The sequence below is a fragment of the Triturus cristatus genome, chromosome 8 (genome assembly GCF_964204655.1).
Source record: "Triturus cristatus chromosome 8, aTriCri1.1, whole genome shotgun sequence".
NCBI classification, from domain to species: Eukaryota; Metazoa; Chordata; class Amphibia; order Caudata; family Salamandridae; genus Triturus; species Triturus cristatus.
The window spans coordinates 181,718,513-181,734,123 of NC_140591.1; the positions used below are offsets into that span (position 1 = coordinate 181,718,513).

Consider the following 15,611-nt stretch of genomic DNA (forward strand, 5'->3'; position numbering starts at 1 on the left):
ACACAGTATTAAAAACATGCGTGACTCTTAACACCTATGGGTAATTGTGCAAGTATCTTTCGCTCCTGCATACTTGCTTACCCGCACTTCGAATGGTAGTCGTTTCTCAGGGGATGGAAGGGCTATTGGAGTAGCTCTGTAGTCAAACCCTAACGTTAGCCCCAGGGAAAATATGAAGCGAAATGGTATCAAACGCTTATGAAGTTTAGGGCATCCATGATCAAAAGTAATTGATGCTGATTCTTTTTCCGATAGGGGACCCAAAATTTTTTAAGGCATTCGTCCTAACGCACCAGACTTACTTCGTCAAGAGTCCTGCTCCGCTTCGCCACCTATTAGGACCCGATCCCCGGCGTTTCGCGCCGTGTCACGGTAGTAGGGAAGTTTATACTTCCGTATTGTTTGTAGCGAGCGATAGGATTGGTCAGCGTCAGCACGTGATCGGGGAAGTTACCCGCACGGGATTGGTCAGACGTGACCTGTAACCCTAGCTGGAGGCTATGTTCAAGATACCAAACACCTCTTCAATCTTTTGACACAAGTTGAATACAATCCAGCCGTTAATCTTTTGGTATGTCTAGACGTGGAAGCGTTATACACAAACATACCTCAGGCGGAGAGCATTAGAGTGATCCAAGAGATCCTCAGGGAGGAAGATTGGGGGTGGGCAGCACCCATTGACTGGGTGATCACCCTCATACATTTGGCATTGACAGAGAATTTCTTCACCTTTGAAGATCAATTATACTTACAAATACATGGGACATCGATGGGGAGCACATTCGCCCCTAGTCTGGCCTGCCTGTACGTCAGTCATTTTGAGGACCTACACATATGGACTCAAAATCCTTACAGCATGCATATCTGCAAATGGTACAGGTACATTGATGATGTCCTTATGATCTGGAGAGGTGATCTAACCAGTCTTGAGAACTTCAAGATATGGATCAATTCCCTAAACCCACACCTTCATTTCACTATGAATGTGAATAGAGAAAGTATCTCATTTTTGGATGTTACCTTCACAGCTAAAGATGGCACACTCGAAAGTTCTCTGTATACAAAGCCCACGGACAGGAACAGTCTATTGAGATTTGATAGTGCCCACCCACGATCCTTAAGAGAGAATTTACCAGTAGGCCAATTCTTGAGGATTCGTAGGAACTGTTCCAACCTCCAAACATACAAAAAAGAGGCAACTATTCTGAGTGAAAAACTACAACAGAAGATGTACCCTAACAAAATCATACAAAGGGCTAATAAAAGAGCGCGCAACACACCAAGGGAAGCACTGTTAGAGACATACACTAAGGAACAGTCAGACCAACTTATATGTGTGACAACATATAACTCATCCTCCAATGACCTGAAAAAAATAATAAATAAAAAATGGTCAATATTGACATCAAACAGGCTATCCTTTGAAAAACCCATGTTCTCTTTTAGAAAAAATTCTAATTTGAGAAATGCCTTGGTACACACTAACTCCTTCATTCCAAAACAGACTAATCAACAGACGCTATGGGGGTTGTCACCAGTTATAGGACACTACCCGTGTGGGTCATGTGTAGCCTGCCCCTTTACAGAACACACCAAAACTTTGGAATTGGGTCTTAACTTTCCATGGGAACAGAGGTCACACACAAATTGTAACTCCGAATCTGTGATCTACATGATAAAATGCCCCTGCGGACTGATGTATATTGGTATGACGAGCCGTATGATCAAAGTCCGCATCAGCGAACATAGAAGCACTATACGTAGATCGGTCACAGCAACAAGGCTTACTGCCCATTACCAGGAGAAAAAACATAAGGACACAGAGCTGAAGTGGACAGTACTAGAAAAGGTTACCACTATGGGGAACAACTTGCAGCAAAAGCTTCTAGAACGTGAACAACGATGGGTCTATCGTCTAAAGACCCATGAGAAGGGTCTCAACGATGGTATACCCTGGAACCAATTGAATAAATAGATGAAGTACATTAATTTCCATGAGCACTGGAGTAATTCAAAAGTGACCATCTGGAATCTGATGGGAACCCTCCATGTGTTACCATCTCCCTACTTGGTTTCCACTGTCACCATATACTGTAAGACTCTAACAACCTTAGACTTTAGAGAAAATCAACCATCTTACAAATGCAGCATTTATACAAAACTGACACAGTACCCTTTGAAACACTCTTACCCATCATTGAATAAATGCTCTCCCTAATACATTCTGCTAATGTCTGGATCAAGAATTATGAGAAAGGAATGTCAAAAAAATTTTAACGGGTACCAATCTATTCCCGGGAGTGGATCAATGAACTAGATCTCCTAGCAGACGAAAAACTGATCGTTAAATATCGCCTTCGTACTTATACTTACAAAACATCCATATCTTGAGATCCTATCTCGATCGGTATGTGAGTATAAAATAAAATAAAATCATAAATAAAAAATACTCTCTCTAAGAATTAAATGGCATATTCTAGGAGTTTTACTGAATGTGTACGCATATATGTACAAACGGAACAATAGTTCCATGATTGTTCTTTTCGGCGTCCCTTGGACCAACCCCTTTCCCATTGGCCTCCAGCTAGGGTTACAGGTCACGTCTGACCAATCCCGTGCGGGTAACTTCCCCGATCACGTGCTGACGCTGACCAATCCTATCGCTCGCTACAAACAATACGGAAGTATAAACTTCCCTACTACCGTGACACGGCGCGAAACGCCGGGGATCGGGTCCTAATAGGTGGCGAAGCGGAGCAGGACTCTTGACGAAGTAAGTCTGGTGCGCTAGGACGAATGCCTTAAAAAATGTTGGGTCCCCTATCGGAAAAAGAATCAGCATCAATTACTTTTGATCATGGATGCCCTAAACTTCATAAGCGTTTGATACCATTTCGCTTCATATTTTCCCTGGGGCTAACGTTAGGGTTTGACTACAGAGCTACTCCAATAGCCCTTCCATCCCCTGAGAAACGACTACCATTCGAAGTGCGGGTAAGCAAGTATGCAGGAGCGAAAGATACTTGCACAATTACCCATAGGTGTTAAGAGTCACGCATGTTTTTAATACTGTGTTTTATCACAGATAAGGTGTGAATGAGAGGTGTGTGGGATGATTTTATGAGAGTCTGTTTTCATTGATAGTATCCACGGTTTATTGACTGTTTCTAGATAGAATGCGAGCATAATCGCCACCGCACAATATATCAGACACGCCAATTAACTGTACAGAGACACAAATCTTGAGTGACACAGACGTGGATATAGCTGCACACTATTATGCCTTTTGACCACCTGGCACTTATAGGTGTGGCTCTGGATTCCCAACACGAGTTTGAAACACGTCACTATGGAAAAACCATAATGCAAACCGATTTGTATAAGTTGGATATGTGTTTCTTTGTGTTTTTTCTTACAGATGGATTCACAACGCAAGACAGATTACTAAATCCGTCTTTCATACAAGGAGTAGCTACTCTACCCTTGTCTATAAATAAAACAGAATAGGGAATTCCCCCTTCTGTATCCCAGGGTGGTCTCATTTGCCCTGAAGAAAGTCCTGGACCTTTATGGCCACGGTGGACTGAAACATGTTGGCACTAGGGTCATAGGACCATAATATTCCTATATATACCCCTACTCATATTATTTTTAATCAACCCAGACAGACCCAAAAATAAAGGGAAACCGGGGATCTGCCTGAGGTTTTTTATCTTATAGCCTCCCTGGTCTACAACTTCTTCAAAGCGCTCCCAACACTGTGGTTGAGCCCACCCCGACTTTTAGGCGTCGGGGTGACCCGATGATGAAGCATGACACCACTAGGGTGTGTGAGGGTACTAAAATTAAAAGGAATTGCTTCCTTGCTCACCTAGTGGTGAAGTTATAAGTTCCCCAGCTCATCTGTTAAATCCATCTTTAGGTAATGTTAATGACCACGGTATGGTCAGTTGGAGTAAAATTATTGTGTAACTAGGCTTCAAGATTGCCAGTGAAAGAGTCAGTGATTCTGTCTTTTATAGTGCTGTTGAATAGAAAATGGTTTTTTTAAAGCTTCCAGCAATATCCTACAAGATGGTAGGAATCGCTACTAGATTTGTGGCCTTATTGGTTCATTTGCACAGAAAGTCTTAATGGAATTTGTAATGGATTTCTCAAAGCATCTCATGTGTCTTTTGCAAAGGATTTTATCCTAGTCTGTCCTTGATTTCTGCCACCGAACTTGAGGTTACAGCTAACATTTTTGATTTCACCTAGCTTACGGTTAAAGTATTTGTTCATGGATTTAATATCGGTCTTTAGTTTTCTTATTCGGAGATCGTCACGTGTGCCCAGAGCAGATGATGGATCGATGTTATATTGGTATTATATGTTATCTTTTAAAAAGAAGTACATTATTAGACCAGCTGTCTAAGTGATGCATATTTTAAGAATGTCAGAAGCTGGGTTTTATTTTGCTTTAACAAACAATTGATTGAGGTGACCAAAAATAAGACTTTTTGTTATCTATGCCTGGAGATGAAGAGTCAGTTCAAGGAATTCCTCCAAACTCAATGAGCTGTTAGCTGTGGTGTGCTAGATCACTACAACAAAGAGAAGTGTGTAGGTTGACTGTTGGGAATTAGGTTGGTATATCTACTATTGTCTACTGTGGATTTGGAAAAGTTGACTGTAGCTTAGTGTTAGCAAGTCTAGGCTACAGATGTGCCTTGTACACAACGTCCCTCTTAACTGACAGGGAAGCTTTGGCTAATGCAACACTTTGCCACTTAACTTTGAAGAGCAGTATCTTGTTTCAAGCATGATAAATGTTTAATGTGATTAATGTGTATATGATGTGTATATGGCCCCTCTTATCGCTTTGATTAGTTCATTCGGGACAGAGGTTATGTCATATGCAGATGACACTTAAATGATTCTCTCTTTAGAGAATGATTCCATGGAGGCTGAAATTAACTTCAAACATTGGTTGACCGCGGTTCTTCAATGGATGATGAACAACCAGTTAAATTGCAACACGGACAAAACGGAGATTCTCCCGAAGGGGCCGACGTCCTTTTCCAGCCGTCCAAATGGTGGCCTGATGGAGCAATTCCACCACCGGAGGTTGTGAAGGTTGCTAGGAATCTGGGACTACAATTTGATAATTCCCTCTCCTTCCTACCGCATATTAAAGCGGTTGTGGGCATTTGTTTTAGCTTAATAAAAACTTTTTAAAAAATGTTTAAGTTTCTCCCTTTGCCGGCAAGAAAATCAGTTGCGGTGGCCTTAATACTTTCACGCATTGATTATTGCAATGGCCTCCTGGCTGGAGTCAACTAGACTGTTTTAAAGAAGCTTCAGGTGGTACAACATGCAGCAGCACGTTTGGTGCTCAAACTCCCGAGAAGATCCTCAGCCTCTGCAGCTCTGAACAGCCTTCATTGGCTCCCGGTTCATAAGAGAATTCTTTTTAAGATTCTCTTGATCACTTTTAGAGCAAAAATGAATACGGGTCCTAAATTCTTGTCAGCACGTTTCGTTCCACATACAATTACTAGACTGCTTAGGTCCTCTTCAGCAAATCTCCTTAAATTGCCCAATTTCAGATATAAACTAAAAGGTGCCAAAACCTTCGCCTTTCTGTGTGCCAGAGCCTGGAACAAGCTCCCTGCACAGATTAAATCATGTAACACTGAACTTTTATTTAGGAAATCCCTAAAAACATGGATTTACGGCTTCACTGATGATTGTTGTCTTGCTCTGATTTAATGTCTTGATCTGGTTACTTTTTTTTTTTCTCACCTCATGACGTTAGCGCCAAGATACTCTGCGCTTTATAAATAAATACTCAAATTCAAATAAACTGTTTTGCACAATATTCGTTGAATAAAGATGGTATTTGGATTCACTTTCATGCTGGCCAGAGTGGGCTTCAGAACTATGCAGAGTAGCACACCTTTATATCTCAGAATTAACTGGTGTCTCTCATGAAACAAAGATATTTACACAGGAAAATAAAGCATTCCAGAGAGTGGTGGTATATTACTGGCTTGTACCTCACCTTACATGTAATGTAATGTAATTTTTTTGTTTCACAACAAGACCCACAACTTCCGTTTGCTACTTCCCTTTCCTCGGTCTACACAGATTTAAGCATTTCAGATTTATATTATGGTACAACTAGAACACTTTGCACAAAATATTTTACAAAAATGACGAGATGGCATGTTCAATGCAGCAATGTTTATAAAGTATAAGAGAAGCTATATATATTTCCAAAAAAGAAATCTAATGTAACAAGAGAAACCGTGTGTTTGTAGCAAAAAATAAATTTACAATATTTAAAATACAAAACTCCATCATGTTTTGTTATAATTTTAACTTATAGTTCTAGCACAATAGGTTATCATTCTTATTTCCTTATAATACAGGTTGAATTTTCCATTAGTAGTGATGGTTGTTACTTAAAGTCTCCAGAAAGAAAACACATTTACTTACTTGTTGTTTTTCAAATGGATGAAAAGGTTCGGTATTTACAAAATGGTTTGACAATTCTCTAACAACCTAAAATAAAGTAAAAATGAAATAGTTAACAGTGAATAGATATTGCTGATCTAACTTAACATCTGATACACACATAACTGTGTCTGAAAAGCAAACTTTGAAGGATAGATTATTTACCCTCAGAATAAACTGTTTTTGGTGGATATGTTATTTTTCATGAAAAGGGAGAGTTTATTATGTGCATTGGTAATCAATACAAGTACCCATGCATCTAAAAACGAGCTATTAATTGAGGATAAAAAGCAAAGGAGCAATGTCTTGCATTGTGAAGGCTTATCAGGGTGTCATTTTCTTTTTTAATACTTGCAAAGATCAATCTCCCCAACTTGGAATAAAATGTGAGTTGTAGAAAAAAAAAGAGCAATATCTGTACCACAACTCAGCCCAAAGCTGGCATAATATTTTGGGGGACGACCCATTTTATACAGCCAGCGCTCTAAGTATTCATGGGGTACTTTGCTGAATAATTTAGCCTCCACATCTAACAAGCAACGACCTTAACTGGGTTCTGGGGACATGGTGACTGGATTCACGGTGTGGCTAGAGGACATGTTCTGCATGTATTATTGAGACTGGGGATATTCACGGTGTGGCTAGAGGACATGTTCTGCATGTATTATTGAGACTGGGGATACAAGGGAAAGGCAAATAGCCTTATTAAGGGCCATATCTTACGCCCTGTGCATGGCTGTGAGGAAACAGACTTTTTGCAGGATCACCTCTACTCTTTTCCTCCATTTTGACTACTAGGCACTGGTGTAATGACTCTGAAATGCCCTCAGCCCTGCTAAACAGGACCAGTGCATGTGCTCTGACCCTTTAAAAGGTACATGTTTAATTACCTTATCCTGTCTTGGCATAACTTACTTTACTTGCAAGTCTCTAGTCTATGGTGCCAGGGGGGACCTGGGGCATGTAAATTAAAATGTCCCTCGTGGACTGCAGCAGTAGTTGTGCCACCACGAGTGGGACAAGGCAAAAGCACGACTTCTAGCCTGCCACTGCTGGTTGGCAGAGCAGCTTTACACTGCTTACTCTACTTTGCAATTTCAAGCAATGGCAAGGCACAAGCATTCCTTTTTAGGGCGAGCCTGAGTCAGTGCCCATGCGCTGCCTGGCAATCTGTTATAGTAGAGTAAGGCAGAGAAGCACCGCCCATATTTTTTCATTAAGTAACAAAGAAAGCGCCAGTGCTGCACCCTTATTCAAAACTTATTCACAGTGCATTGAACAAAACAATGACACACTAACCACTTTTTCCGTTGTATTTATTCCAAAGAGCTTTTCACAGTCTACATTAACAACTTATCAGAGGCACAATACAAACATCTTAGACCTCTGCATGTTGTAACATAACCAACCTCCCATTCTTCCTCACATACATACACACAACTGTGTTACTTCCAAACTGTTATTACTTATGTGCATTCTCAACACTCCATTCATTCTATCAAAATACCCACTTTCACCATTCTAACATACCACACCTCTCACTACACTCACTGTTCTGACACGAACCAAAAAAGCTTTACAAACTATTTACAAAACATGCATTTGAGACAGAACAAAACAAGACACAGGCCATCAACAACATGAATTTAGCCAAATTCAAGAATAATACAAAATTTGATTTTAGATTGGCCTAAACGCCACGGTCTACACATTTCGAATCCCTCCAATTGCGGGGATTCTCATCAGGACCAGAGTATCTGAAAACCTAAGAAAATGACCTTATCTTAATTATTGACCTTAGAAACCCCTTTCACTAAATGCCACCTCTGCGCTTGAGCCCTTACCTTAATCATAGCTTCGCAGTCAGTACTTTCTGTTCGCAATGCAAACACACCTGTGAACACAATCATCATACCGTCACAATCCTGTCGGCAGAACACTCACTGTATTAAAATCATGTAAATGGAATTGGAGGTTCTTACTTGAAACACGCTGCAAGCGGCGTGGGGCAGATTCTCGATATTTGGTGACTTTTACATCTCTGTGAAAGTGAGATACTCGTTAAGCATAGGCTCATTTGTTTCTATGCATACGTAACGATGGAGAGCGTGAAGGCTGTTATACCTGTATCGATGTTTATCTTCTGCAATATTTTTTAATTTGGAAGCCGGAGGGAGGCACTCGGCAACCGTCTGAGGAAGAAATGTAACGGCTAGATTTAATTGAAATGGATAAATTTCCGCGGTATACCTAAAAAGCGCAGGCTTCTGATTTAGCGTCTCTCTCACTCTCTTTACCCTTACTGTGCGGCTGGAACAAGAGCACTTACCTTAAGCAATGAAGACCTAAGGTTGAAAATTGAACGCGGGAGTATCACAAATGCTGCCTGAATAGTTGGTTTGTTGTGGACGCAAACGGCAGCTGTTTAAAACATCAAAGGAGCGACATTCTGATAACTTGGAATTCTGGGAATTGTAGTAAATAGACCACCCGGGTACAATCGACTAAAGATGACTCATTCAGTGTCTTCAACAGTCCTTCATTTTTGAAAGAGTGTCCATGCTGAATCTATAGCTTCATTATTATTATGATTATGAATGTTTTTAGGAAAGGGTTGCCAACCCTCATTGTTTGACCAAAAAACGGTCTCTGTCCTCGTGCTCAATATGTTCGGATCATCACTCCTCCTATATTCATGGCAATCTCACATATGTCTCTACACGCTCAGACTACGACATCGCGTAAAGCATGTTCTTATTCACAGACTTCTCAGGATTTGTTGTTGTGAAGTCACAGGGTCCATATCACTCGAATATATGTTGTTAAGAGCAACTACTCTCCTTGAAAGTGGCAAGGAATGCATATTATATCCAGGACTCAAATTCCCCAAAAAGGTGCAAGTCAGAGTTTTTAAATCTCTGAGAGTTCGTTCAGCCGATTTACTGCTGTGTTGAATGTTATAATGAGCATAGCTTCTCGTTTCAATAATTTCGCATCAAGATCTCCACCTCGACGATCCTGTTCCACTTTTGAAATAACGGTCCATCTCAGTTCTTTTTCTGTATGAGTCTTGGCATGCCAGTGATTCACTAGAGGTGCTGTTTGCACATTCTTTCGAATTCTTGATTTGTGCTGCTGAATTCTGTGGTGAACTTCCTGGTTAGTTTTACCTATGTAAAGTTTCTTGCATGGGCAAAAAATCCCATAGACAATATACATAGACTTACAGTTGGAAAATGTCTCATGTTTCCAATAATTTGCATTATGTGTAAGGAGGTCACCTTCTATTGTTGATTCACAGCGGGTGCAGGTTCCGCATTTGTGATGGCCTTTTATTGGGGGCAAGCCCACAAAATACCTAACGGTCGTTCCTTTTGACTTTGGCAAAGCTGCTTGCACAATCTGATATGCGATACTTCTATCTTTCTTAAATACAAACAGTGGAGCTTCAATCAATGTTTTATCTACATTTTTTACCAAATGCCAGTTTTAGTGAATTACCTTCTTTAGCCAATTTGATGTTGGACAGAAAGTCGACACACAGACCATCCTTTCCGTAGTTGATTTGACATTTCTCTCGCTCTTTGACACGCTCTCTTCATTGCTTTTTTAAAAAGCTTCTTGGGGTATCCACGATTAAGAAGTTTGTCCTTTAGGTTATTGGCATGGAGTAAATACTCATCTTTGAATGAGCAATTCAGTCTTATCCGTAGAAATTGCCCATAGGGCAAGTTCTCTTTCAGACTGCGTGGATGGTTGCTTGTAAAATGAAGAGCTTTGTTTCTATCGGTCTTTTTCTTGAATAGCATCGTGCACCTGAATAACGTCGGAGTACTTAGACGCCGCCCTCGCGCGCTGACGTCAGTTCTTGTACATAGCTTTCCGCGCCAGGGACGCTGAGCCATGCAAGAGACCGACACTGGTGCCAAAAAATCTAGGGCCCTGAAAGGGAGAACCTTAACCCTAGATGTCGGTTCGCAGAACGGGGAGGCTGGGTGGGTCGGTGAGGAATCTAACTAACTAATGTTTCTTACAGATAAATCGTTACCGAAGGTAAGTAACTTGTTCATCTGAAAGAAACACGTTAGTTAGATTCCTCACCTTAGAATAGATACCCCAGCAATACCAACCCCGGTGGTGGGTCTGCGAACCAAGATCACACCAGAAAGTCCTGGAGAACAGAACGGCCAAAGTGGCCATCTCTCCGGACTTGGCTGTCCAGGCAATAGTGCCTGGCGAACGTGTGCAGTGAAGCCCACGTCGCCGCCTGACAGATGTCCTGCAAGGGGACTCCCCGTCTCAGGGCAGTCGTCGCCACTGTGGCCCGGGTGGAATGGGCTCGCAGCCCAACAGGAGGGACCTTTTTCTCCAAAGAATAGCAGAGTTTAATACACAACACGACCCACCGCGAGATGGTCCGCTTGTGCACAGCTTTACCCTTCTTCGCACCTACATATCCAACAAAAAGTTGGTCGTCCACCCGGAACTGGCTTGTGCGGGCCAAATAAAATGACAGCGCACGTTTTGGGTCCAGACGGTGGAGCCTCTCTTCATCTTTTGAAGGATGCGGAGGCGGAAAGAAGGTGGGCAGCGTGACAGATTGCCCGATGTGAAAGGGAGTCACGACTTTAGAAAGGAAAGAAGGACGGGTCCGGAGGACAACCTTATCCGGATGAACCGAAAGGAAGGGAGGCTTAGCTGACAGAGCCTGGAGCTCACTCACCTGCCTAGCGGAGGTGATAGCCACCAGGAAGGCAGTTTTCAGAGTCAGTAGACGAAGTGGACATTTGTGAAGGGGCTCAAAGGGAGCGCACATCAGAAAAGTAAGAACAAGGTTCAAGTCCCACTGAGGCATTACGAAGGGAACAGGAGGAAACATATGAGTAATGCCCTTGAGAAAACGGGAGACAACAGGGGACTTGAAAAGAGAAGGCTGATCAGGAAGCCTCAAGAAAGCAGAGATTGCCGCAAGATAACCCTTCAAGGTGCCCAGAGCAGAGACCTGCTGGGCCAAAGAAAGAAGAAAGAGGAGAACCTGAGAAAGAGGGGCAGAAAGGGGATCCACAGCCTTTGCTGTGCACCATGCCACAAATTTGTTCCACTGGCAGGCGTATACTTTGTGGAGGGACGCCTGGTTGCCAGAATGACATCACAGACTTCAGGAGGAAAGTCAAATGGCATCAACTGTCGCCGCTCAATCTCCACGCATGGAGGTGAAGGCTGGACAGGTTCGGGTGGAGGACCGTCCCCTGTAGCTGCGACAGTGAAGTACTGGGTTTTTCAGAACCAACCCAGCGGTGCCAGGGGACACACCCGAAGACTTCGAGTTCTTCCTGTTTCAGACCACAGAATCACAGTCTTCTAGATGAAGTCAAATATCGTATTTATTGGCTGCAGACCAATCACAGGTATCCGAGAAGTACAGCACGGTGTATGTTCTCAGGAGACTGCTCCCAACCAAAAAACAGTCTTTTCTTATATACAGAATATTACGCTCTGGGCAACACCGCCCCTATTTTACAAGTGGTCGTTCACATATTTTCACTTCAAAGAAAGAGCACAGTCATGATGATAATCCCACATTTCAGCTCGGTCAGCACATAATTATTTACCCAGCGAGGCTCAGAACCCTCATCAGATATCAGCAGACCCCAATAAAACGGACACTTCCTCCTCGTAAAACTAGCCATAAAGTAGGAAACAGAGTCAGGTGTGAAAGAGATTAGTCAGGGTTCGTGTGGGATGCACGACTTTATGATGTGTCGAGCCCTGATGCTAATCCCATTAGGCTGCAGTAAAAGGAACCGGCCGGGCAGGACTGGCCTCGGGCAGCGGAGTCAGTTTGCACAGGTCACAAAGAAGTCACAGAAAGATTGCGTGTCCTTTAGGCCTAGGCATGGCCTCGGTGCGCAGCCTATGTGAGGGCAACCACAAAATGGTTACCGTTTTAAAATGGAACCCGAAGGTTTACTATGTAGTATTGCATACACGGTGAGTTCATCGGGGAAACGTGACAAAAAACACTCGTACATACTGCATTAGTCATTTGCGGTCCGCTGATACCAAAATCGGTATGGTAGGACCATGCTACCAACATGGTTCCGAAATTTACAGTACCACAGACCCTCCTTTTGCCCTTACATAGGCAATAACTATACTCATACTAATCTGAGTCCAGGTCCATATTCATAAAGTCACGAAGATGTTGCTGTAGCATCATCCTATTGCTTAGCTCGTCCCTTGATACAGGGTTCCTTACACATGATGCAACACAGAGGCTACACATTGCAGGAGCACACTGTATACATAGACAGAACAGGAAAAGAATGGCTAAGATCGTCCCAGTGACTATTAGAATCTTCCATCCCCAAGCTGATATCAGTCCCCAGAACCACCCCATCATCGACCAGTCTCCTTTATCCACATGAATGGATTCGGAAATCTTATGCAGTTTGGAAATGGCCTGATAGACTGTCGGAGCGTTATCTGGTATGAAAATACAGCAGCTTGATTGGATAACCTTACATACCCCACCACGGTCTGCAAGTATGACATCTAGAACCATACGGTTCTGCAACGTCATGAGGCGATCCGCTTGGAGCTCAGCTGTCAAGTTACCAAGGGCACCAGCCGTTACATTAACAGTAGATTCAACTACACGAGTCAGTTGTCTCAGGTTCCTACTATTGACCATTGGTCCCCAAAACGGCAGGAAACCCAGGAAAAAGTCTCCCGCTTCCTGACCGGCAGTATCTTCCTTACTAACAACGCCTCTCACAACTCTGGTCTTGTGATAATCAGAGGCGGCAGTAAATGTCGGCGGTAGCAAATTTGCAACATAACACGTGCCCGAGAAATCAGGGGGCAACCATGTATATGCTCGGTCATTACAAACAAAGTATGTACCCTTGGCAGCCAAAAACGCAGGGGAAAACTGTGATGGAAAAATGTACGTTTCAGCACAGTCACTCTTCCCTAATTGAGCTCTTGGATTCTGACCATTACCTTGTAAACAGAACCGACCTATGTGGGGTACGACCCAAATCGGAGATGAACTTTTACGCTGTTTCTCGCCTAGACTAATGCTATACCCAGTCGCGTTCCAACCCACATAAGCTCGCAACTCATCCTTGGGAATAGATGAATTAGCATCGATATCTCTACTCATATCAGCAACTCCTCTCATCAAGGCTTTATTGTTCGTGCTAGGTCTATTGGAACGTGGTGGTCGTGGGGAATAGGTCTCAAGTGCAAAAAGAAACATAGTCTGGAATGCCCATGATGACCCATTATAGCTAAACGGCAGCACTAGATACGGGATACCCTTATCGATGGTATGCGGCATCAAACCACACACCCAGCAATTTGTTGTGTTCATAACTAGTTGGTGCAGGAGTTGAATAAACGAATTGTTTACGAACTCAGAGCGTCTAGCTTGTTCGTGTTCAGGCAGAGGGTGGAAAGAGTGTGTGGGAATAGTAGGAGGAGGTATGGGCTGTATAGTGGGTGCAAACGGCACCTGAAAAGACAATAATACATAACCTACAGAAAACATCATCATGCTAAATAGTACAAACAGACATAATATTACAAAACGTTTGCTATTCATTACTTTACATATACTGTTCTTAAAATTTATTTCCTCAGCGGGTCTCTTCATCTCGAAAAACTCCATCCTCTAATCGTGCTGTTTGCGGCGGATGAGTGTCTTCTGCTAAGGAGTACACCTGTCAGTCCAGGGAACGCCCTAGACCAACCAGACCGTTGACCTAACGTCTCCGGCTTGTACCCCAAAGTCTTGGCACCACGACCCTCCAGCTGAACCCGGATGGTGGTTCGAAAAAGCAAAAATAAGAAAGTTTCTCAGATGGAAGAGAGAGCTGCACTACTCAAAAAATATCAAAGAAAAAGAATTTTTATTTGTCCATAGTTCTCGGCCTCAAATTGTAACGACTTCTTGTAGGTACTGTTTGATCTTGAAACAAGAGTTCAGGCTCGGTAGTGTCCAATCGAATTGACGGTGGCACAGCTTCTTGCAAGATGTCATCGCTTTCCTTCTCAGAAAGGGTTCCTTTTACTCGTGCATCGCTAAACGGCAGAAAACGAGGCACAGTCTCAGTCTCTGAGTCAGCGATCCCTTCCTGGACCCACTGCTCGTAAGGCAAAGGCAAAGAGACCCTCTTGCAGTGAACGCCGTGTATCCAGTTATTTTTCCCTTTTACTCGAACAGCCGATCTCGTTGAAAGGAGGACGAGATGGGGGCCGGTCCAACGGGGCTCATCATTCTTTGTCCTCTTGAAGTTTTTGACCAGCACCCATGATCCAGGATTGATAGGATGTCCTGGAGCTTCAGAGACCTGGGGCAAAGTATCATGCACCTGTTGGTGTAAAACACGCAATTTAGCCGTCAATTCATACAAATAATCAAGCAGTACTGGATGTTCGATCTCACTGAATTTTGTAGGCCTTGGCACTCCCCATATATTGGCCGGGCAGCCAAACACGATTTCGTAGGGACTGAGTCCCACTCGTGAATTCGCAGTCATTCTTGTTGATAGGAGTGCTAAGGGCAGGGCATCAGGCCATTTAAGATCAGAACTTGCTTGAATCTTAGCCAACTTAAGTTTCAAAGTGCCATTGTAACACTCTACTAGTCCAGCTGATTGGGGGTGATTGGCAGCGTGGAATTTCTGCTTTATACCTAGTCCCTCACATACATTCTTCATCACTCGTCCCACAAATTCACTCCCATTATCACTCCATACCATTCTTGGCATTCCAAACCTAGGGAAAAACTCCTTGATAAGGCAGTATGGTCTTTTAGGGGATATGCTTCTATCCACCTTGAAAAAGCGCAGACAACAACAAGTACATATTTCAAATTGTTGCACCTTTCCATGTGGATGAAATCTAGCTGCAAAACCTCAAACGGATACGTTGGAGGCGCAAAATGACCAGCTGGAGTTGGGGTTCCCCTACCAGGATTGTATTTCAAACATACCATGCAATTTTTGACCACATTCTCTGCACACTTGGGAATTCCAGCATTCTGCCATACTGGAGCTAACAACTTACAAATCCCTTTCACACTGATATGCGCCATTCCATGTGCC

At 42.9% G+C, this 15,611-nt stretch overlaps 1 protein-coding gene across 3 annotated transcripts in view; it reads right to left on the reverse strand.

The window, feature by feature from the left end:
- Positions 1-15,611, reverse strand: part of LOC146801783 (E3 ubiquitin-protein ligase TTC3-like) — a 1,211,260-nt gene that overhangs the window by 471,714 nt on the left and 723,935 nt on the right. For all 3 annotated transcript variants that reach the window (XM_085621275.1, XM_085621274.1, XM_085621273.1), the window contains exon 34: positions 6,481-6,546. In XM_085621275.1, coding sequence (XP_085477401.1) covers positions 6,481-6,546 — 66 coding nt within the window. The remainder of the gene's footprint in view (positions 1-6,480; positions 6,547-15,611) is intronic.